At 37.7% G+C, this 24,420-nt stretch overlaps 3 protein-coding genes across 3 annotated transcripts; 2 read left to right on the top strand and 1 right to left on the bottom strand.

The window, feature by feature from the left end:
• Nucleotides 1–68: 68 nt before the first annotated feature.
• Nucleotides 69–7,178, bottom strand: HCEF1 (high cyclic electron flow 1). Its single transcript, XM_089607836.1, has 8 exons — nt 6,663–7,178; nt 5,615–5,839; nt 4,852–5,358; nt 4,672–4,737; nt 2,893–3,375; nt 1,662–1,886; nt 355–861; nt 69–264 (listed from the first exon to the last, which is right to left on the bottom strand). The coding sequence occupies exons 1-8, from the start codon at nt 7,086–7,088 to the stop codon at nt 193–195; spliced, it is 2,511 nt and encodes an 836-aa protein (XP_089463962.1). The 5' UTR covers nt 7,089–7,178; the 3' UTR covers nt 69–192.
• A 2,478-nt stretch (nt 7,179–9,656) lies between these two features.
• Nucleotides 9,657–12,482, top strand: LOC149405489 (uncharacterized). Its single transcript, XM_089607239.1, has 3 exons — nt 9,657–9,801; nt 10,697–11,014; nt 12,066–12,482. The coding sequence occupies exons 1-3, from the start codon at nt 9,735–9,737 to the stop codon at nt 12,230–12,232; spliced, it is 552 nt and encodes a 183-aa protein (XP_089463365.1). The 5' UTR covers nt 9,657–9,734; the 3' UTR covers nt 12,233–12,482.
• Nucleotides 12,483–15,424: 2,942 nt separating this feature from the next.
• LOC149405488 (uncharacterized) lies at nt 15,425–17,643 on the top strand. Its single transcript, XM_089607238.1, has 3 exons — nt 15,425–15,595; nt 15,865–16,182; nt 17,213–17,643. The coding sequence occupies exons 1-3, from the start codon at nt 15,529–15,531 to the stop codon at nt 17,377–17,379; spliced, it is 552 nt and encodes a 183-aa protein (XP_089463364.1). The 5' UTR covers nt 15,425–15,528; the 3' UTR covers nt 17,380–17,643.
• Nucleotides 17,644–24,420: the final 6,777 nt, after the last annotated feature.

The following is a 24,420-nucleotide window of genomic DNA, read 5'->3' as shown; positions in this document are numbered from 1 at the left end:
GATCTCTTCTTGGAATGACTTTTATTTAGGATGACCACATTAACAAGATATGTATATTATGCGTACTGTTCCAATCATTAAACTTGCTTACTTGAATCTAATGAATGAAATGAATGATTTTACACCTGTTCAATATCAGTTTACGTTGCTCTAAAACAATACAAAATCGAAAAACTTCACTTCAAGTTTATATCAAGCCAAGTACTCCTGAAGCTTGTCTATTTCATCCGGGCTTCCGATGAAAATCGGCGTCCGTTGGTGTACCTGCCGAGAAACCCAAACAAAACATCTCTTCTCAAATCCGAAAAACAAATCGATTAGTTTGGAAACAAAAACCCGGGTTTTAACAAATACCTTATCCGGTGTGATCTCGAGTATTCTCCGCCGACCGTCCGTGGCTTTCCCACCAGCTTGCTCCACCAAATAGCTCATCGGCGCACACTCGTACAAGAGCCTCAGATTCCCGTTCGGGTTGTTTGCGTTATTGGGATTCCCGTAGATTCCTCCGCGGAGTAGCATCCGGTGGATTTCGCCGACCAGACAGCCCACGTAACGGCCCGAGTAGGGCTTCCCGTCCGGGCCCGCCCGCTTCAGGTGGTCGATGTAGCTTTTGAGCTTATCGTCCCATAGGTCGTAGTTTCCCTCGTTGAAGGAGTAGATTTTCCCGGTCTTTGGGATTTGAATGTTCTCGTGGGTCAGAATGAACTCGCCGTAAGTTGGGTCCAACGTGAAGGCGAACACGCCGTCGCCGATGGAGAGCGTGAACACCACCGAGCTCGAGTACAGGCAATAACCCGCCGCCAGCAAGTTGCTGCCAGGCTGGCACGCGCTGACCACGCATCTCTCGGCCGCTTGGTCCAGCTATGGGAGAAAATAAACAATATTAGAAAGGAAAGAAAAGTGAATGACAAAGACTATTTTCTTTATAGGGCTATATGTTACTATTTTCATTGTCGATTGATTTTAAGATGAAATCTCGTGATACTGGACATGACATAAGAGTTTTCAGAGCTCAAACGAACAACGATCCAAAATAATGAGGTCCGGTCCAAGATGAGTGAGCTCAAGAGAACCGGAATGTCAAGAATATAGTAAATGTTGGTGACCCAAAAAAGCCTGCGGTGCGACAAATCAGATTTTTTCGCAGCTTAGTATTGGGTATCGGGATTGGGCCAGTGTTGAACCTTTCATATTTTTCGGATTTTTGCATAGGGTTGACTTATCTCATTTTGTGGCGTTTTAACTGGTTTGGTCCGGTCTGGTTTTTTCTCTTGTTTGGTCAGGTCCGATTTAATTTTTAAAAACCGTTAGACTGGTCCGATTTAGTTTTTCGACCGGTTTTAGACCGGACCAGACCGTGCACACCACTGACATTTGTAACGAAGTTTTGTAACCTATTTTTCGACATAGTAAAATTTCTCTCCTCTACCCATGAGTTTTATTTTTTTCCTTTCCGATTTGGGTTTTCCACATTAAATCTCCGTGTTCATCTTTATCTTATCTCAATTCCTTTTGTCATCGAGTTTTAACATATACAATACAAGTCAAAGTTCACTCATTGGAAGTCACTTTAGAAGTCACTGCTTTCACTTCACCGTGATTGGTTTTGAGATGAAATATGAGACAAAAAAATTGAAGATGTGGGTGAGATGACATAATACCGTGATATCATCGTCGTAGTCGACGAGGCATTGTTTGTCGGGGCCGTAAATGCCAAAGATAGAGCCGGTGGTTAATGCAGTGTCGATGTTGGCGGAGCCGTCAATGGGGTCGAAAACGACAATGTAGTTCCCCGAAAACGTCTCTTCCACCGCCACCGGCACATCTTCTTCCTCTGACGCTATAATCCCCGTCCGCCCACTCGACCTCAGGCAGCTGCAAAACAACTGCAAATTACCGAAAAACCAGAGAAACCTTCATCTACGGATAGTCCTATCCAAAATTGAGAAACTTCAAAACATTAACTAGTTTTCTAAAGGAGCATTGTAGCCTTAACTTGTCAAGGTTCCGAATTTTTTACATCATCATGGCAAAACTAAAAAGAAAAATGTAACGGAATCTGATGTGGCAAAGTTAATTTATGTTATATTTTGGATATTTGTATACCATTAATTTTTGTTAATGACTACTTTGCAAAATTAATCTAACGTTGGCCATTTATCAAAATTTAAGTTTGTTCGTGGCTAATTAGCTACAAAACCCAACAAAAAAAAAACTTATGACATTTAAATCTTAATATATATTTTACTATCTTATAACATGGCAATATATATATATATATATATATATATATATATATATATATAAGTTTATTATAAGTTTCTGATGCGAATAAATGTCTGAATTGATGATCAAACTCAAAATGGGAGAAGAAGTGATCAAAGCCAAGCTTTCAAATTTGTCAGATCATTATGCAAAAAAAAGGAGAAAAAGAAAAGAAGAAACATTTACCACGTTGAAACCTTAATGTTTAATGTATAATTACCCTAACCGCTTTGCCAAAATGTCACTCAATATAGCTATTTTGTGATATTATACAGTTATACTAGTGTCTGCTGACGTGGCAGGTTAAGAGTGTCTGATTGGTTATTTGTTAGTAATAGCTTTTTATTAGTGTTAATAATTGTATTAATAATACGGTTAAATCAGTTAATCCTTTAGCTTTCCTTTTGTTAATATACATTACATATACACCTCACTCGAGTCGAGTAATAGATAAGTTCAGAGACTCTATCCAAACATTTTTCTCCTTCTACTTTTGCTCTTCATTTTATCAATCATGTCAATTTCATTTTAAATTTCGAACAATTAGTTTGATGTGCGAATGTAATGGACTAGCTAGGTCAATGAACGACAGAGTCAAATCGGGAGAGAAGAAGAACAAGAAGAGACCTCATTGGAGATGACGTCAAGCTTCTTCTGATCTTCGCCCTGGATGTTGATGGTGCCATAACCTCCGGTGAGATTCGTGATGCTGGATCGCTGGAGCAGAGCGGCGATTTGCTTGGCGGCCAAGGAAATGCTCGAGAGAACTATGGCCAGCTCCGAGTCGATCTCTCCGATCTGCTCCTTCTTCAGCAGCCACGTCGTCAGGTTTCGGACCTCCCTGAACCCTGCCTTTCCTCCGTCATCTCCGGCGGATTTCGCCGCCCTCAGCTCCGCCGTCGACGAGGAGGCCGAGCGGAGACGGACGACGCCGGGGCCGGGGACGGAGAGAGTGCTCCGGCGGCGGAGGGGAATGAGCGGAGAGGAAGAGAAGAAGAGGTGCGAAGAAGAAGAAGAAGACGGGGATGAGATTGTTCGGAGCATTGTGTTAATATCTGATGACACTTTTTGTGTGACTCTCAGTCGTTTGCTTTTGCTTTGCTTGAAAAACTAACGTTCAAGGGAATACTGATTTTCGCTTCTCTGTGTGGGCCAGTGTTTGTTGTAGTTTATTTTTTGGATTTTTGGCGCAAATAGTCCTCAATCGTTTATCATATTGGCGTTTTGGTACCTAAACGTTTTTTTTGAAGTATTTTGGTCCTTAACCTATTGATTTTGTAGCATTTTTATCCTTTTTGAAAAAAATTACAATATTTTTATAAAATTTAAAACTTAATCAATTTAAAACATATTTACAAACTAAAATAACTTTTTTATAATTTTAAAAAGTATAAAAAAGTAACATAATGCTTTAAAAATCTAATATTGTATATTTTTTAGTGCTTTTAAAATCAAAATATGATTTAATATATTTATTTTGTAAAATTAACAATGTATTTTAGTATGTAAACATGTTTTAAGTTTATATGGTATATAATTTCATAACATAAATTATATATTTTTTTTAAAAGGACCACAATGCTATAAAATCAATAGGTTAGGTACCAAAATACTTCAAAAAATAATTTAGGGACTATAATATCACTATAAAAAAATTAGGGACTATTTAAGCCAAACATCCTATTTTTTTTTAGCGAATAGTCATTTTCCTTACGTGTCAATTTTGTCTGATTTTTTAATCAAAATTAAAAAAAGAAATATGATTAGTTTTATTTCTTATTAATTACAATTATATTTAAATGCCAACTCAAATGTCGTTTAAATTAACTTCAATTTACAATAAAATCAAAATTTGATCAATTTATATACAATTGATGTTATTATTATTATTATTTTTTCATTTATGTGCTGATAAAAAGGCGTAAATTTGATCCAAAATACATATAGTTTGTGGACTAGTTCAACAGTGTTTTTTTTAGGGGAAAAGTGAATAAAGTGTTCAACTTGCAATTTAGGAGAAAAATGAAATTTAACTTTAAAAAATTAGAACAATATGAAACTAACTTTGAATCCCTATTTTATATGTCGTCTCTACTGGACGTGTGTGTTCTCTTTAGAAGTATGCTGAGTTTCACTCTGGTTTCTATTTTATAATCTATCAAAGCCATTGCATTGCAGTTCTCTAATAACCAAAGATGAACTTTTTTTTGGGCCTATTTAAGAGCGGTATTACAAGGTAGTATGGAAAAAAATGGACAGGGATACACAAATTTATTCATTCTAATTCACTGCATTTCTGGGAAAGAATATGCATGCAACACATAATGACATAAACAAAACAAAATTATTTTCTTTGCTTCTTCTTTTTTTTATTTATTTTTTTTTATTTTTTATTTTAAATCAAGCCAAGTACTTCTCCAATTTCTCAACCTCTTCCGTGCTTCCGATAAAGAGCGGAATTCGCTGATGAATCTGCCGAAAAAAAAATCATTAGTACTTAAATCAAAATCACCAAACAATAAAATGTACACAAAACAAAAGCTCAAGAAAGAAGGTTGAAAGTAAATACTATTTATTTGAACTTACTTCAGTGGGTTGAATATCAAGCACTCTATGTTCCCCGTCGGAACCTTTTCCACCGGCTTGTTCAACGATGAAGCTCATCGGCGCACACTCATACAATAGCCTAAGCTTCCCATTCTTGCTCTTTTGGTCCCTCGGGTACCCGTAGATCCCACCGTACAAAAGTGTTCGATGAAAGTCCCCGACCAAGCTCCCTATGTAGCGGGCCGAGTAGGGCTTCCCACTCGGCCCCGGGTCCTTGAGGTCGTCGATGTACTTCTTCAGCTTGTCGTCCCACATTTGGTAATTTCCCTCGTTGAACGAGTAGATCTTCCCCGATTTCGGTATCTGGACGTTTTCCTGCGTCAGCACAAATTCTCCGTACATGGGGTCCAGCGAAAACGTGAACACCCCTTTCCCGATGGTGAGGACGAATATCACGGAGCTCGAGTACATGCAATAGCCGGCCGCGAGCAAGTTGTTCCCCGGCTGGCAAACGTTCACAATGCACCTCTCTGCTGACGATCCGAGCTGTATTGCCACGTGTAAGAAATCACAACGGCGTGACAAGTAATCATTAGATATGAATAATCATTAAATTATGTCCAATCACTATTTTTTATTATCAAGTATCACATGCCAATTGACACTGAGATGGGATGAGTAATTCATGACCTTATAAATACTCCCTAGATATCATCAAAATTATGTCAGAGAGAGAGAGAGAGAGAGAGAGAGAGAGAGAGAGAGAGAGAGAGAGAGAGAGAGAGAGAGAGAGAGGACTTGCCGTGGGATCATCGCCGATGTCAGCGAGGCACTCGTCGTTGGGGCTGTAAATCCCGAAAATGGAGCCGGTGGAGACGGCAGCGTCGATGTTTGAGGAACCGTCGAGCGGGTCAAAGACGACTATGTAGTTCCCGGAGTAACTCTCTTCCACCGCCACTGGCACGTCCTCTTCCTCCGACGCTATGATTCCCGTTCTCCCACTCGATCTCAAGCAATTTGAGAAAACCTGTTCATAGAATAACCACACACTCTCAACCTTGAAACCGCACACTTTTCTTTAGCATTATTGTAACTCAACACAAACACATTTCACACCGCCGATTGATCAGTCATCTCTATCTTTTATATATTTTCTACGGTGATTTTTTTAGCCTTCTTGCTTGGAAATATAGTTACCATGGTTCAATAAAGTCACAATACACCATAAACAGAGCAAACTGCATTACTAAGCAAATTAATGCCGCTCACTCATCTCGGCCATGATTCTATCATTTGACCAAGTGCTCTTTTGAGCCATTGGACTCTGCTATATTAGCATTAAAATCAATTGTAATTATTTCTCTTGTAGCCTGTTGGATTTTTTATTTGTTTTATTTTTTTATCTCTTAATATTTTTCTAACGAGTCCTACGTTTAATAGCTCATGATTATTAATTTCTAAGATAGAAATACTCTTGAATTTCTTCCTAATGATAAGTACTTTTACCCTTAGGAAATTTAACTTTGACATTTCGCCCCCTCCAAATTTAATTTGATTTCTAGCTATCCGCCCCTCACACTTCAATTTATTATTATTATTATCAAAATAAATTACACTGTTGTCCCATCAACTATGACTCGAATAACGATTCATCTCCTGAAATCTGAAATCGTATACGACAGACTTTAAAATCCTACATCTCGTAACAAACTTAATCCTTATATATGTAGCTCCCCGTAAATTACATTGTTCACATTTTCTTTATTTTGTTTTGCATCGAATAATTTCACATTAGTTACCACTAAACTATATGTCTAGCTATGGACGATTGAGATACAATAATACTAGACCTCATTGGAGACGACGTCGAGCTTCTTTTGGTCCTCGCCCTGGATGTTGACGGCGCCCTGGACGCCGGTCAAGTTGGAGATTGGGGCGCGTTGGACGAGTGAGGCGATCTGCTTGCAAGCCATGGAGATGCTCGACATCACTATCGTCAGCTCCGCGTCTATCGTCCCCGCCTGCTCCTGCTTCAGCAGCCACCCCGTCAGCGTCTCTATCTCGTATGCCCCCCTCTTCCTCACCGCCGTCCCCGTCGCCTCTGCCGCCACTGCCGCACACCTCACCGCCCCCGCCCTCCTCCTCGCTGCCCGTGCCCCGCCCATCCGCAGGGCAGCGCTGGAGACGGGGCACCGCGTGGCCGGGGAGTGGCCGACGCGGCGCTGGGACGATGGCGGCGATGACATGAGAGATGTTGCTGCTGATGAGGACGCCATTGCCTTTTTTTTTTCTTCTTCTTTTTTTCGTTCTTTCTCTTTGTTTTGGGGTTGGTTTCGTTGGTTGTGTTTTAATTTGAGTAAGGATTTTTTTTTTTTTTGCTCGATTTGAGTTAAGGATTGTGTTGTGAGGTTGTGCATGCAATGATCTCACTTGATGCGGGTCCCACTTATCTATGTCTTCTCTCGTTGCTTTGCGTATGTTAAAGATATTATTTGTGATGGTTGAGATGACATTTTATTTTATTTCAGAGTAAAATGAAATACATTAATTAAACTATAGTAATTTATTTTAAAAATTAAGTTGATATTTAAAGTGTTGCATATTAACTTAATTTTTTGAAAACTCATAATTACTTCATTGTATATTTCTTAATTTATTGACCATCTACTTTTACATTTTTTTTTAAATAAGGAGATGTAATAACAAATATATAAGGATGACGATGATGGTCTGAGTAGAGTCCTACAAAATCAGACACTATCCACGAAAAAAAATAATTAAATCATACTCATTTATTTTTAATGCGTTTGGATTTAAGTAAACTCTAGAGGGTACAAGGTAACCCATTGATAGTTTTTTACACATTTAATATTAATTTTTTTGAGAAACAAATAAACAATTCTTAAAACAAATATTAATACACCAACAAAATTGCTTAAAATTAAGGATGACTCTGGCTAGCGGGTACACATCAACCCGGAGCACTGTGCACCAAGGTTTTGAATACCGCAAATACCAAGCGGTTTCCGCACGAGAGTTGCATACCGCATGTCCACGGAAGAGTTTTGGAAATATTCTGCAAATGTCTTCACTTTTCACAAATTTCACAAATATCGCAAAATATTATGCAAATATCGCAATTATTTTAGCAAATACCGTGATTATTGTAGCAAATACCGTAGATATCGTAATTATTTTTAGCAAATACCGCATTCATATTCATTTATTTGTTTAGTAATTTTTCGCGATATATCTTCATCAAATACCACGGTATATCACGGGCGGTAAGAAGTAAATCAGTAAAATTGAAATCACGGTATGATAACGGTAAGCGATATTTTCAAATCTTATTGCGCACATGGTGTCTTCCGTGAAAAGGCTCGCATATATTAATACTACTCATATGACAGAGGGTGTCGGGGTGGGGACAACGAGCAAATAAGGGCGATATGTTATAATGGCTACTATAAAGGGAATATCAAAATTGCCTACAAATTCGTGGCGTCGAGATCTTCATAAATAGACTCATTGTGTTTGATGAAAAATTATGTTTAATGCATCATATTTACGTTTCCATTTATGTTTTTGATAATTTCAAAAAATTCCAGTTTTTTCCATATTTAATGTAGTAACGTGATTTTTCTACATCTATGGTATTAAACATGATTTTTCATCAAACACAATGGATCTATTTTTGAAGATCTCGGCGTCACGAATCCGTATGATTTGAAATCACTCAATTTCGAGTTCATATGAGATAGATATGATTTTTTTTTGAAGTTTTTATGTAACAAAAGTGTAGGAAAAAATAGGAAAGAGAAAATGAAGAATTTGTTAATAAATAAGGGCAAATCAGACCTTAATTATTGCCACATAAACCTGTTGGCTATTTCCCTAAAAGTTGTGAAACGTAGGCTAAAAACAAATTTCATAGTTTCATTTTGACTATTTCGCTACAGTGTCCAACAAATATTCTCTTTTATTCATTTATATATCAATTTCTTTTTGAATATTTATGATTCATTTGATTTGTATCATGATTAAACTTGTTGTATGTCAATAATAATACATAAAAATATATTAATTAATATTAGATTGATAAAATAAAATAAAATAGATCTGAAATATTGTAAAATATATAGAACAAAAATACAATTAATAACAAAGTCTTAACACCATTTAAGTATTGGTAAATAGTACCATCTCTCAAATTTAAGACCAAACTTAATGGGATAGTATTCATCCCACCATAATTTTCATCAATGTGGTGTTAAAGTTGGGTTGAACTGAGCAAACTCCAACATCATTTCTCTAAATCGCAAGCCAATTTTGGTGTGGTTTACAGATGGTTTAAGGGGTCTTAAGCTCCCTAAATTAAATTCTATACACCAATAAAACTCACAGTATTGAAAATCGTAAGAAAATCAGAGACTTTTCTTTAATCAACCAACAGGAGCCAGATGATTCGGCAATAATTATACAAGTGGGGATCCAATATTAATTGATGGTGATCCAATGCTTTTTGCTTTCATCAAAAATATATTAGACTAAATCGACCCTCGTAATTAATTCCCTATATTCATATACCAAAATAGTCTTCTCATAACCGCGTCAACATTATGTAGGAGTAGAACTACATACAGGTACGTGATTAAAATTCATCATTGTTATATGGTGATTCAGATTTTGACATCAACAATCATTATAAATTTATAATTAATGAAAGCTCATTAAAACACAATAATTAGAAATGAACGAATCAAAAGCCACGTAACCACTTTCTCATCTTTCTCCTACTATATATAGCTAGCTACTGTTTCCTTTAGTTCTCATCGATCAATTTGCACACCTTTTGCTCATAATCATAAATCTCTCTACACAAAGCATCATATTCCCTCATTTCACTCCAAACACACGAAAAAATGGCTTTCTCAACCAAAGTACCTCTCGCCCTTTTCCTCTCCTCTCTCTTCATCCATGCAGCTCTAGGTGACCATTCCATGAACTATCTATAATTAATATCATTTCTCTTTAAGTTATTATACCCATATTTTTTTTTTGAATAATATTATACCCATATTTATACTTTGAAATTGTTATTTAACCAACATTTGATAAATATTTGGTAAATAGCCACATCCACATATTTATATACTTAAATTGACGTAAATACCCCATCTTTTTAATTCAATGAAATGACAAACCAAGAATGCCACGTCATATTTCTGGCTATTTACCAAAAGTTGGCTATATAGCAATTCCAAACGTCTAAATTAGCTAGTTACCTAAATTTTTATATTTTCTAATATATTTATTACACTTTTCTCTACATTTTTATAAGGATATTTTCTAATATATTTATTACACTTTACTCTATATTTTTACAAGGATGTCATCTCACAGATGCATATCCATGTTTTCTTAGTAATATAAACTATATTATTATTAGGGTTATTAAGTTATATAACCACACAGATATAGTGAATTGAGATATAGCCCACCTTTGGTTAATTTATTGTAAATAGCCAAGTAAACTTATTAACAGATTAGTAAAAGACTTATTTAACACAACCAAACATATATTTTAGGTAGGTAATAGGCTGCCACATATGCAAGTTGGCTATTTACAAAGTATTTACCAAAGGTTGGCTAATTTACAATTCATATAGTTTAGGTGGCTTATGTAGCCAATTTTTTGTTATTATTATTATTATTATTATTATTATTATTATTATTATTCTTATTAATAATTTTCATGTATATAATTTAAAGTATCGGTTCCATCTCAAAATCAATTTATAATGAGAGCAGTAACTCATAATCTCATAAACTTTTGTTAATTCCTTCTTTTTATGTAGAATTCCTAACAATAATTTGGTGGCAGGTGAAATTGTGTGTGAGGAATTGCCGTTGAACGTGTGCGCGTTTGCGATAGCGTCGTCAGGGAAGAGGTGTCTGTTGGAGACGGGCGGGATAGGGAAAGAGAGGCAATGTCGTACGTCAGAGGTGGTGGTTGAGAAGATGACAGAGTACATCGAGACCGACCGATGCGTCGGGGCTTGTGGAGTCGAACGGAGCTCTGTCGGAATCTCGTCAGATTCGCTCCTCGAGCCTCGTTTCATGGCCCAACTCTGCTCCAAGGCTTGCTACCACAACTGCCCCAACATTGTTGATCTTTACTTCAATTTGGCCGCCGGAGAAGGTAATTGTTTAGACAGTATTATACAAAATAGCTATTTGAAGCTAATTGATTGAAAAAAAAAATCAAAATTACATTTTCCAATATTTTTGACACTATATGAATAAAAAAAATATTGACTTATGTATATAAGTGATTTACCGCACTATCAACAAATTTATTTATAAGAGTCAAAATAATTATTGACATATGTTGCTTATACATTTTTATAAATTTGGGCTATTTTAGGCTATTTTACTAGTTTGAGACAAACATTCAATTGATTAATCAGCTAGAATACCCATTATTTAAGTCGATCAATTATTTATTTATTTATTTTTGCGTTTTTTTGGGTGTTGATTACTAGTAGTTATATTTTTGGTTGAGAAAAAAACACGTTGTTTTCGGAGATGCAGGAAAAAGCCTATCCTTCCAAAACCAATAAATGCCATTGATTTAATATGCATTGCACGGTTTGCACCTAAAACCTAATTAGTTATTAAGAACAGAAGATGGGATTGGGAAGCAAGATATGTTTTTCTTTATCATTATATTTATGATTATATTTATATTGGTTATAAATTGGAATCGGTATTGTATAAATTAATGTGCACGGCATTTTGACGAGCTATAGTCATAAATACTATATTAATATAAGATAAAATAAATAAAAGAACAAGAAGCAACAGGTATAGAATTTTCATGAAGACAATCATTCTAAAATAGGAAATATCGGATTTTTTTTCTTAAGATATGCACATATATACGTGAATCATCACCACTATCTCCGTATAATTCTTTATAAAATAACGAAGCTGGCCAGATTTTCGCAATCTAAGAGAAATATATTCATATTTTGTAATTGTAACTACTCTTTTATGATAAACCTAACATGCTATAGATTTATTTTCATTACTCGTTACACTTTCAACTTATTTAATCACATATTTTTTCTTCCTATTTTTAAGTATCTTTTTATTTTAATTTACCATGCCAAGTTTTTTTTTCCTACAAGAAAATAGAAAAAAGAGACTAGTTAATTAAAGAGTAGCATTAATTCAATGAATAATTTCAGGTGTGTTTTTGCCCGATCTATGCGAGAAGGCACGTTACAACCCACACCGTGCCATGCTCGGGTTTAGGAGCTCCGGAATTGCCCCGGGCCCACAATCGGCGTTTATGTCTGCTAATCTTGTGGCTGTGGCCGCTCCAGCTCCGGCTCCCGAACCCGCTGCCATGTAATCGCACACGCAATGTTTTCTACGATATTATTTTGTTGCCGGCGCTTAGTATTTTTGCGTCTATGTGTAATTGAGTGAGATTGAATGATTTTTTTAGCATGTTTATAATTATATAAAAGAGATGGGAGGATTGTATTGGCCACACATTATTAGAGTTTATGGGTATAAGTGGTGGGCTTATGCTCTGCAAATCATATATTCTTGTGTATCTCAGATTATTATGAATAAAAAATTATTGTTTTTGTTAATTCTTACTGCCTGCGTGAGTTTTCGTATGCATAATTATTTAATTCAAAGGTTTATAAAAGCCAAAACATATTTAGCATTACACTTATTGTCACAAAAACATCAAACATTCCTTTCTATTTTTATTTATACAAAAAGGAATTTTTATCATTCTTTATATTATACCAATCAACTTATTAAAATTTATAATTCATTACTTTCATTTCTTTTTTCTCTTCCATCATACTTAAACCATCCACCTATTTTTTCCCTCTGTCCTATTAAACAAAGTAAAAATCTAAAATAAATTATTTATAACAGATAAAATGGTAATTTTCACTTTGCTCATCTATAAGTCATCGTTAGTATAATTGGTGACTGTTGGATCCTCAGTGGCATACCTTTATGTTTGGCTAAACAAATTGTAATAGTTGTTCAAGTCAAAGCTTCAAAGAGTTGTTCAAGTTACTTAAAAAAATCGGGGTACTTATGTCTTTGTCCTCCTGCGTGAAAAAGGAAACTAAATATTGGGTTTAGTTATGATTTTATTCGATGTATATGATTGGATTTGGAAGATCCGACTTACTTGTTTTCGCGAGAGATCAGGAAGTGCATCATATAAAACCCACCTAGAGTTTCTTGCGATTACAAAACTATCCTGTGTGGCCAATTACAAAACTTTAGTTCTTGTGTTCGTTTTTTCTACTTTGGAGATCTTTTTCGACAATGAACTCAAAGAACCTTGCAACTTGTGTACCGTCGTACTAAGTGTGTGAGAGCGTGTTTTTGCATTGACGTGCTTGTCAATCTTCCGAATAGGATTGGGTGAAAGTGAGAACGAGTCTCGGATCTGAGGGGAGCTCAGATTGCAAGAATCCATCGGAGAAAAGTCAAAGATGAAAGTGTTTGCGAAGATGAGTTTTGTCAAATTTAATATTCTTGTACCTTTGACTATTTTGAGTTAGTGGATTGCTTTTCACCCCAGACGTATCAATCCCCCTGAGTAGGTGTATTTCTCCGAACAAGGTTTCCAATTACTTGTGTTCTTTATTGCTTTCAGTTATTGCTTAATTGATTATTGTTTTAATTAATCATGTTTTAGAGACAAAGATGTCTCTAAAACGCCGAAACATATTGTTGCGATTGCAAAGATTCTATGAAATTTGGTCACTATCGATTTTGTGGTGAGTTTCCCGTTTTCTCTAAGATTGGTTTTCGATATAATTTGCACATGTTATCACGACTTGAAATCTTCTTCGAAACTGTGCTTGACATCACGATATTGGCTAACCTATATAAATAGTTTTTGGAATTGTCCCTAGAGGATTTTATTTTACATATGAGGAGTACTGTTTCAATTCTTGAATATATTCGAGCGTGTATTTTTGTTCGTCTTGGAGTCTTTTGTGTGTGCAGAGTCTAGGCTATAATTTGATTTGTTTAATTACAAAGCGCATTTATAAGTGTGTCAAATACAAGAGAAGAGAAAGTGTTTAAAGAAAGAGGACTGATCACATCAGCGGTATGCTGATGAAAATCGTTATGTTAAAGAAAATTGAGAAATTCTTAAATTGATTGGGGCTGAGTCAAAATTCAAGGGAATTTATTTTTTATATGCAATCTATATATGAAATCAGAGATGCGACCTATCTGTTTGTTTATTATTATTATTTTTAAATAGGCGCAAATTATCACACCTATTTGAAGTCAATTTTTAAAGGGAGCAAAATCAAACCACCAGATATATTAATAAAATGTTTAAATCACATGCAACTTCTCGAATGTTTCTCTTTACACAGACGCGACTTCTCGCTTCTATCTGAAGTCAAAATAATTATTCGACTTCGAAAAGTCTCAAGCAGACGCCGAGAAATAACATATGCATATTTTTGATAAATCAAACGCGATTGTCGCATTTATATCAATTCAAAATAAAAAATGGCAAATTTCCCGGCGAATGAAAATTTGAATTCTTTTTAAACATACTAGTCTGATTTTCCAAGCAGACAAGCTCATGGCGATAAATTATAACGAACCTAACTCATAGGTTTATGACACAAGCCAGATATTAAAAAATGGAGAAATTATCGGGAAATAAAATACTCGGCAACACATTCACAAGAAGAAAATAGTAACTTAGTGTCAGGCAAGAAGCAGCTCAGAATAACTAAAAATATTGTAAATCTGATCAACACATAAATTATGAAAAGACTCGACTATAAAGGGCATAAAAAGAAAGGACACTAAATCTCACATATGGCGTCAATTATTTATCTTTATAATGAATTTACCTGTATATAGAGACAACTTAGACTAAAACCTGTGTCAATCACTTATTCTTGACACAGTAAGTTTTTCTTAGATTAATTCTTGTTTATGTTTTGTTCACCAATGAAGTATATTTCGTTTCGATCATCTTTGAAAATGTTTACTTTTAATTTTGATGGCTGTACCAGATGGAATGGCATAGGCCAATCTAGAAATTGGATGTCAGGAGATTTTTAGTCATGAAATGCGTTACATCAAATTAAATCCTAAGGTCACAAAATTAAATTCTATACACCAATAAAACTCAGAAAATTGAAAACGGTAAGAAAACCAAAGACTTTAATTTTTAATCAACGAAAAGGCACCAGATGATTGGGCAATAATTATACAAGTGGGGATCAAATATTTAGTTGATGGATCCAATATGCCTTCCAAAATAAATGCCTTTTTACTTTCACCAAACATATATTAGACTATATTGGCCCTCGTAATTAATTCCCTAAATACATATACCAAAATAGTCTTCTCACAAGCGCGTCAACTTTATGTAGGAGTAGAACTACAAACAAGTACGTGTTTAAAATCATGGTTATAATTAGTGAATAGCTGATTAAAACACAATAACTAGAAATGAACGAATCAAAAGCCACGTAACCACTTCCTCACCTTTCCCCTATATATAGCCATCGAGAGTTTGCTTTAGTTCTCATCGACCAATTTCCACACCTTTAGCTCATAATCATAAATCTCCATCTACACAAAGCCTCTTATTATTCCCTCATTTCACTCTAATCACACAAAAAAATGGCTTTCTCAACCAAAGTCCCTCTCGCTCTCTTCCTCTCATCTCTCTTCATCCATGCAGCTCTAGGTAATCATCCCATGCACAACCAACAATTAATTTCATTTCTCTCCAACTTATGATTATTCTTTTTCAAATATTTGTTTGACTTTTCACTATATTTTGTTGCAAGGATGTCATGTCACAATTGCATATATATCTTAGTAAAACAAACTATGTATCATTACAATTATTATAATCAATTTTCACGAATATAATTATGAAATATAAAAAAGATATGAAAAGAGTAACTCATGACCTTTATAAACTTGAAATTCTTAACATTAATGTGTTGGCAGGGGAAATTGTGTGCGAGGAATTGCCGTTGAACGTGTGCGCGTTTGCGATAGCGTCGTCAGGGAAGAGGTGTCTGTTGGAGACGAGCGGGACGGGGAAAGAGAGGCAATGCCGTACGTCAGAGGTGGTGGTCGAGAAGATGACAGAGTACATCGAGACCGACCGATGCGTCGAGGCTTGTGGAGTCGAACGGAGCTCTGTCGGAATCTCGTCAGATTCGCTACTCGAGCCTCGTTTCATGGCCCAACTCTGCTCCAAGGCTTGCTACCACAACTGCCCCAACATTGTTGATCTTTACTTCAATTTGGCCGCCGGAGAAGGTAACTATTTCAAGTCATCAATTTTTGTTTATTTATTTGCTTTATGATTTTTACAATTTTATTCCTTATTCCTTTATTTATTATTATTATTATTATTACTGATCAAATTTTTTTTGGACCAATTATTAAGGAAACTAGACGGTTATATTTAAGCTCTTAATTAATGAAAGAGAATGCTAATTTCGTAAAAAAAAAAAGAAAAAAAGAAAGAGAATGCTAATGGTTTTTAGAAATAAATACCACCCATTAAATAATAATAATGCCTTGAGCAGCAAGACTTATTTCTTAATTATTTCTTTATTGGCTTGTTTATTTTTTTTTTGTTTGAAAACAACTACCAAAAAAAAAAAAAAAAGGTGGGGAACCTCCTAGAATTCTACGTAGTGTCTTTCACGTTCAAGTTATCATAAACTGGAATTGGTTAAACCGCACCACATTTTGACCGGCTATAGAAGTTGACATAAAGAATCTATTATATAAAATGCTAATAAATTAGAAGAGCAATACATGCATATAGTTTTGATTAACGTAATCGTAGAGTTTAAAATATGAAATTTCCCGGATATATACATTTTTTTTAAAGAAAAAAACAATGCACATAGTCACGTAGATGAATCAGACCACCACCATTCTCACAGTTTTTAGACACTTGTATCTATCTTTTGTAAATTGCAAGGTTTTTTTTTTATTTTTATTTTTTATTTTTTATACCTAACGTTCGTTCCCACCGACTAAAAGTATTAACAACATAACCTTTTCAAACAAGATATCTCCACGACGATTATGTTTCACCAATGCATGACTTGTGAACCTTTAGAGTTAATTAATCACATATTTTTTTCCCTTCCCATTTCGCAATTGTTGATTTTTATGATACAATGCAAATTATTTCCTTTTCCCTTTAAAGTAAACTTAGTTTTCATTTTTATTCTTAATTTCTTATTATTTAACCCTTGCCCCTCTACACAATTTCTATCTCCACCCTGATGGTAATATTTTATTTCATCTAAATAATATTGAATAATTTCAGGTGTGTTTTTGCCCGATCTATGCGAGAAGGCACGTTACAACCCACACCGTGCCATGCTCGGGTTTAGGAGCTCCGGAATTGCCCCGGGCCCACAATCGGCGTTTATGTCTGCTAATCTTGTGGCTGTGGCCGCTCCGGCTCCGGCTCCCGAACCCGCTGCCATGTAATCGCACACGCAACATTTCGTATGATATTATCTTGTGGCTGCTTAATTTTTCGCATTCATGCGTGATTAAGCAAGATTGGTTAATTTTTTTTTAGCATATTTATGTTTATAGAAGAGAGAGGTGAGGGGAAAGAATTAGGTGGAGTTTGTATGGTATTGTGATTGTTTGGATTTATTTGTTTATGCTACACCCCGTTTGATGGGTGACGTTGTACTATTGTATCCATTTTGCCAATAATTGAGATTTATAGGCTCATTCGTTCTATTTATCTATGTTTACATTTCATAATTATTCTCGGTGCTCAATTTTTTTTTTTTTTTTTTTTTAACTGGGCGTTGATAATGAAAACTGAGTGATATGAGTGTGCAAAACGATTAAAAATGATATATATATATATATATATATATATATATATATATATATATATATATATATATAAGGGTTAATCCCGAAGGCCAGGCTAAAGTCACTTACAGAAAGCTTTAGACCCCACATTACGAGAATTATACACATATAAGAGTAAATAAGTTAGTAATTTCACGCTACTATTTTTTTTTCTTCAAATTAGACAGATCTATGAGTGTTTAGTTACAAACATGTAACTATAATTGTGTCAATTTTGTCACAATTAGTTACATATTTGTAATTAAACACTCTTAGATCTGTCTAATTTGAAAAAAAATTATTGTGTGGAATTAATCACTTATTTATTCTTATTGGTGTCTGTTGACCTGTAAAATTAGTACAACAATATCTCACGAAAATATACCGACTCCGAGTACAAGGCCTCCGAGTACAGAGGTGATTTAGGCAAGATTTTCTCTTTATACAGACGAATCTAATACAAGAGAGCAATGTTTTCTAGAGATTCTAAGTGACAGAAAAGTATCTGAAAAAGTCCGTGCTTCGTTCTGTGCTGCTGCCTCTATTTATACTCGTCTGGTCGTGTCTTTGACGGTTATTTTGAGGAACGTGGGGTGATCAATCCCACGTTCTGGACGGTTATGGGTAACTGCTTTTCGCCTCTCTCTGAGGTAGGCGGTTAATGCTCCTCGTGCGGTTTCTGAACCGTCGAGGTGTGCGTTTTAGAGCTTGAAACATGTTTTCTATTAGTTTTGACTAGTCTTTGACCCACGTTCTTCTCTTCTCTTCGAAGTTCTGATCGGTGGGTTTCGTTCTTAACTTATGAACGGTTCGTTCCTTTTTAATGGATGACCCTTGGGTTTACTTAACCTGAGCTCGGTGCTGGATTCGTATTTCTGCTCGGCGGTCCGACTAGCCAGGTCGGAGTCTGACTAATTTATCCCGTAACAGCTACCCCCCAGTTTCTTGGTTTTTTCTTCAGCAAAAATGGTAAGGAACTATTTCGGTTTGCTTCGTGACCGTGTTCATCTTTGCTTACTTGTCTCGGGATGATCCGAGTAGAATTCTTCATTCTTTCTTTTTACAGGACGACGTCGTTTGTCATCGGGCCTTTCTGAACCGTAGCGTCTTTTGCTTCGACGGTCAGATGTGTTTGGCTTCCTGGACAAGCTTAATCTCCACCGCTCATGAAGTCTTTATATAAGGCCTATCCTCAACTTTCGAATTCATTTCGCTTTTTTCTTCTGAATTCTGATCTCAGAGCGTTCTCGGCTTGACCTGCTTATTCAGATTTTCTCTTGACTTCTTCGTTTTTGCTCGGATCTTCCGACCTCCAATCTTGCGGGTAAGGTCTGTTCTCTTTTGTTTTATTGTTTTTGGTATCTTCCTTTTGTTTTGAGATTGTTGTTTGGCGATCGGTATCTTCTTTATTTATTGTATTCGGACCCTTCGGACTTTAGGAATCTTAGTTTCTCAACTTCATTAGGGCTATGGGTGGACTTGCGCGTCCTGATCTGAGCTTTGATCCTCGCGTCGTTCGGCGATCGGTACCTGATCCCGATAGTGTTACCTTGTTGGATGGGTCCAAGTTTCCTTTCCTCAGAAGTCCCGTGTGGTATCATATCCCAGAGATCGGATGGGACCGTCCTGTAATGGCATATGATGAGTCATGCGTGCCTCCCAATCCTGAGTCCGAGGGGGTTGATAACGAGAAAAAGGTTATTGACTCGTCTTCCCTGTCGTGTAGGGACACTATGGTCGTGGAGTTATCGTCCTCGTCTGATTCTTCGAAGGAGAGCGGGTCGGAATCTCGTGATACGACGAGCCTTTCTCTTTCGCAAGACCGAGGAGAGGGTTGCTCTCACGGCACTCCGGGTCCAAGTGGGAGGGCTTTTGGGGTTGATCTTCCAGAGGAAGAGGAAGAGACCCTGGTCTTTGAACGGAAAGAGGGCCAGTTTTCGGCCAAAGTTTGGACTTCTCGGGTTACCGAGAAATATCTACAAGGGTTGAGGGAGGAATTCGAGATAGCTGAGGGAATTACTCTCTCGGCACCTTTGGAACACGAGAGAGCCGATCAGCCTCCCGTCGGAAAGATTGCGTTCAATAGGGCCATTTTGAACGTGATCGGAGGGTTGCCAATGCATCCGCTCATTTCCCAGTTCGTGTCCGACCTGGGTTGTTCTCCTACCCAGCTCGTCCCCAACGTGTATAAAATCTTTGTCGGGATGGCCGTGTTGTGGGCGAAGATTTATGATCGCCCTGTCACTTTGCAAGATTTCTCACAATACTACTCTTTTAAGTCGGCCCCAGGGCAGCATGGTTACTATTATGCTCGGGCTAATGACGATCAGTCTAAGGTGGTTACTCGCCTGCCGACCAGCCAGAAAAATTGGAAAGATCATTTCTTCTGGGTCGAAGGGAACGCCTCTTATGAAAGATGCCCCATAAGGGCTCCGTTCTCGGAATTGGGTGTGATTTTGGTCCAGAATTTTTTGCTTGATAATCTGAGCCGGGCTTTTGTTCTGGGTTTTTATATGTTTTATGTTTGGTTTCAGGTCCCCTTCCGCAATATTCCGAGGAGGAGCGACCACTTCACTCGGAAATTTTTGATCTTTCAGAGGCTGATCGGTCGACGTTCCTGTTATCGGACCCGGACCTGCTCGACCAATATTATTATTACCCTTATTCAAGTAAGTATTTTACCTGTCCTTTCTCAGTTTACTTATGTTCTTTTCTCATTTTCATTTTCGTTTCTTAACAGAGATCGCCCAGATGGCAAAAAAGAAATCTGCTCCCGAGCTGATCCCTCCCAATCCGAAACGCGTCAAGGCTTCTAAGGCTTCGACGGCCGGCAAACGGGCTTCCTCGTCGATTTCGAAGGTTCCGGAGCCTCTGAGCTCTTCTCCCGCTAAGGGTCTGGCCGAGCCTTCATCTACCTCCGATCCTTTGGCTCCGGTCGTTTCTTTCTTCCGCGAGCGTTTCCCTGCCGAGAAGGCTCAGGAGGTTCTCAGGCTCGAGCCTTTGGAGAGGCTTAACCAGGCCACTGACTTGGCGATTTCGGTAAGTTTTGACTCGTCTAGTCGGTACCTCTTCTCTTTTGATAACTCATTGTGGCTGATCGTTTGATCGTTGCAGAATTTTGTCAGTATGACCGGGCTAGTCGGACTGCTAGGCTCCGAGCTCACCTCCTTGAGACAAAGGAATGATCGATTTCTCAAGGAGAGAGATGCCGCCAAGGATGAGACAGCCAAGGTCAGGTCTGAGTTAACTCGAAAGTTCCGAGAAGACCTCGAGGCTGCTCGTCTAGCGGCGGTGGAAGAGTACAAAGCTTCCGACGATTATCGTGATATGCGCGATGATCTCTATACCGCTGGGATGACCGAGGCTGTTCGGCTTCTTGGTCCGAAGAATCCTAATCTGGATGCGACGGATCTTGATCTCGACTCGGAGTCAAGGGCTAGCGAAGAGGGCGACCAGGAATAGGATTTATAGTTGTTGTTTTTATATATTCTTTTTATATTTCTTGTTAACCCGCTTGGGTTTTGAACAATCAGTCCGAGGTCGGATCTTCATTTTGTAATTTTTGTTTTTCCCTTTCGGGATTTGAACAAGTGATCCTTGGTCGGATCTATATTTTGTGTAAATTTAGTTTCAAAAATTTGGTAAAGTAAAGTACTACTATTACTAGGTAATTTTTCTAAAAATTGTTCGTTAGTTATCTAGCCGCCCAGTTTACTTTGTCGAAATTTTTGAAAGATGATTAATGCGATACATAAGTAATTGCGAACAGAGGAAAGAAAGATGAACAAATACTTGAAATTATAAGCGCGTGATTACTCGAAACTCCGAGTAGAAAATTTGAAAGATAGAAAATTACTTGAAATCATAAGTTTGGCGACCAAGCCGCTTTTCGAAAAATTAACAAGTGAACATAATTCATGCGACCAAGCCGCTTTTTGAATTTGTAAACGCGATACATGCGACCAAGCCGCTTTTTAAAAGATTAACAAATAAACAAGTCAAACGTAAAATCGGCGAAGATGCTCAGCGTTCCAGGGGTTTTTCTCCATATCGCCGCTCAACTGTTGTAGTCGGTAGGCCCCGTTTCCGAAGTCTTCTCGGATGATGTAAGGTCCCTCCCAGTTTGCGTTGAAGGCTCCCTCCTGGTGGATTTTGGTGTGGAGAAAAACTCTTCTGAGGACTTTGTCGCCGACTTTGAATGACCTTGGTCGGACTCTCCTGTTGAAATACCGAGAAACCTTTTGCTGGTTAGCTAGATTTCTTAATCTGGCGTTTTCTCTTTTTTCTTCTAACAGGTCTAGATTAATTTCAAGCATTTCGTTGTTTACATTTGTTGAGTATTTTTCCCTTCTCATTGTTGGTATCAAGACGTCGGTCGGTATGGCCGCGTCGGAACCGTATGCGAGGGAGAAAGGTGTTTCGCCTGTGGTGGAGTGCTCGGTGGTCCTGTATGACCAGAGGACTTCTTGAAGCATATCCACCCACTCTGACTTTTGCTCGTCTAACTTTGTTTTCAGGCCGTGTTTTATTGTTTTGTTGACGGCTTCCACCAATCCATTGGATTGTGGTCTGACTGGTGTAGAAAAAACTTTGTTAATGCCATATTTGTCACAAAAGCTTTTGAAAGAATCGCAGTCGAATTGGGTTCCGTGGTCGGATACAATTTTGACTGGTATTCCAAAACGAGTAATGATATTTTTCCATACGAATTTCTCAATTGCATGGGCCGTTATTTTATTTAAGGGTTCGGCTTCAACCCATTTTGAAAAATAGTCGATGGCTACGATCGCATACCTGCATCCTCCTCGGCCTGTTGGCAAAGCTCCGATTAGGTCTATTCCCCATTCTGCGAATGGGATCGGGCATGAGAGGGTGATAAGCGGATTAGGTGGAAGCCTCGGGATGTTTGAGAACTTCTGACACTTGACGCATCTTTGCGTTATGTGCTGTGCATCGGCCTTTAATGTCGGCCAGTAGAGTCCTTGTCGGATGATCTTTTGCGCCAATGCTCCGCCTCCGATGTGACTTCCGCATATCCCTTCATGGATTTCTTTGAGAGCGTACTCGGCTTCGTCTTCATCTAGGCACTTGAGTAGAGCTTGGGAAAATCCCCTTTTGTAGAGATTCTGACCTTCGAGGAAATATCGGGCAGCTCTGAACTTCAAACTTCTAGCCTCGTTCTTGTCGTTGGGTAGGGTTCCCTGCTGCAAGTATTTTCTGATCGGAGTTTGCCAAGACTTTCGTTGCTCGACATGAAGCACGTGGGTGGCCTGCTCGATGCTGGGCTGCCCAATTTTGATCACTGGGATTGACTCTGAGTCTGATCCTTGAGTGGCGTGCTTTGCTAACGCGTCGGCCTCTACGTTCATGGCTCTTGGGACTTGAGTGATCTCGCAAAGTTCGAATTCGTTTGCTAAGTTTTTGGCCTTCTCGGCATATAGCGACATCTTTTCGCCTTTTGCCTGAAATTCACATTTCATTTGATTAACAATTAACTGAGAATCCGAATATACTTTGAGCTTTTTGATTTCTAAATCCTTTGCTATTTGCAGCCCATGTATCATAGCTTCGTACTCAGCTTCATTGTTTGAAGTATTAAAGTTGAATTTTAAAGCGAATTTTACCTTGTCTCCTTCTGGACTGGATAGCGCAATTCCGACCCCGGACCCCTTTTCGTTGACTGCTCCGTCTACATACATGTCCCAAATCGGGAATTCGACTGGCCTGTATGTGAACTCTGCAATGAAGTCGGCGACTGCTTGTCCTTTTATTGCTGGTCGGGGGCTGAAGTGTATATCATATTGTGTCAACTCAATTGACCATTTCATTAGCCTTCCGGATACGTCCGGCTTTTGCAGCACCTGGCGCAGTGGGAAATTGGTGAGGACCGTAATCGGATGTGCAAGGAAGTAGTGTTTTAGCTTCCGAGAGGCAGTGATGAGAGCGAAAGCTAGCTTTTCGAGTTCCGGGTATCTTCCTTCTGCCTCGTTAAGACGCCGCGAAGTATAATAAACCGGGACTTGGTGTTTTCCCTCATTCTTGATTAGTGCTGAGCTTACTGCATGCTCCGAGACGGCTAGGTAGATCTCCAAGGGCTCTCCCTCCTGTACTTTTCTCAAAGTCGGAGGCCATGCCAAGTGTTCCTTTAGAGATTCGAAGCTCTCGTCGCACTGCTTGGTCCATTCAAATTCTTTGGAGCCTCTGAGTATATTGAAGAAATGAATACTTCGGTCGGTAGACCGAGAGATAAAGCGACTTAGTGCAGCTATGCATCCCGTCAATTTTTGCACCTCTTTGATATTTCGTGGTGGTCTCATGTTCCATAGAGCTGTGATCTTCTCTGGATTCACTTCAATGCCTCGTTCATGAACGATGAAACCTAAGAATTTTCCTGCGGACACACCAAATGTACATTTTAGAGGATTCAATTTCATGCGATATTGCCTTAATAGTTCGAATGATCTTCTAAGATCATTCGTATGTTCAACTATTTTTCGGCTCTTAACTAACAAGTCATCAATGTATGCTTCCATTGTGATCCCGAGTAATTCGGCGAACATTCGATTTACTAATCTTTGATATGTTGCTCCAGCATTTTTTAACCCGAAAGGCATTACCGTATAACAGTATAGCCCCCGATCAGTTATGAATGCCGTG

This window comes from Urtica dioica, chromosome 2 (genome assembly GCF_054948205.1).
Source record: "Urtica dioica subsp. dioica isolate 48M chromosome 2, U.dioica_male_clone48M_v1_H2, whole genome shotgun sequence".
Lineage (NCBI taxonomy): Eukaryota > Viridiplantae > Streptophyta > Magnoliopsida > Rosales > Urticaceae > Urtica > Urtica dioica.
The sequence above is the reverse complement of the archived record's forward strand: the minus strand, read 5'-3'. Positions and strand labels throughout refer to the sequence as shown.

Excerpts from the sequence above, each read along its gene's own strand:
- HCEF1 (XM_089607836.1), bottom strand. The coding sequence starts at position 7,088 with ATGGCGTCCTCATCAGCAGCAACATCTCTCATGTCATCGCCGCCATCG. Across the intron at positions 4,738-4,851 it reads TTGATATTCAACCCACTGAA|ATTCATCAGCGAATTCCGCT; the intron begins GTAAGTTCAAAT and ends TTTTTTCGGCAG. Across the intron at positions 1,887-2,892 it reads TTGACGTCATCTCCAATGAG|TTGTTTTGCAGCTGCCTGAG; the intron begins GTCTCTTCTTGT and ends GGTAATTTGCAG.
- LOC149405489 (XM_089607239.1), top strand. The coding sequence starts at position 9,735 with ATGGCTTTCTCAACCAAAGTACCTCTCGCCCTTTTCCTCTCCTCTCTC. Across the intron at positions 9,802-10,696 it reads CTTCATCCATGCAGCTCTAG|GTGAAATTGTGTGTGAGGAA; the intron begins GTGACCATTCCA and ends ATTTGGTGGCAG. Across the intron at positions 11,015-12,065 it reads CAATTTGGCCGCCGGAGAAG|GTGTGTTTTTGCCCGATCTA; the intron begins GTAATTGTTTAG and ends GAATAATTTCAG.
- LOC149405488 (XM_089607238.1), top strand. The coding sequence starts at position 15,529 with ATGGCTTTCTCAACCAAAGTCCCTCTCGCTCTCTTCCTCTCATCTCTC. Across the intron at positions 15,596-15,864 it reads CTTCATCCATGCAGCTCTAG|GGGAAATTGTGTGCGAGGAA; the intron begins GTAATCATCCCA and ends ATGTGTTGGCAG. Across the intron at positions 16,183-17,212 it reads CAATTTGGCCGCCGGAGAAG|GTGTGTTTTTGCCCGATCTA; the intron begins GTAACTATTTCA and ends GAATAATTTCAG.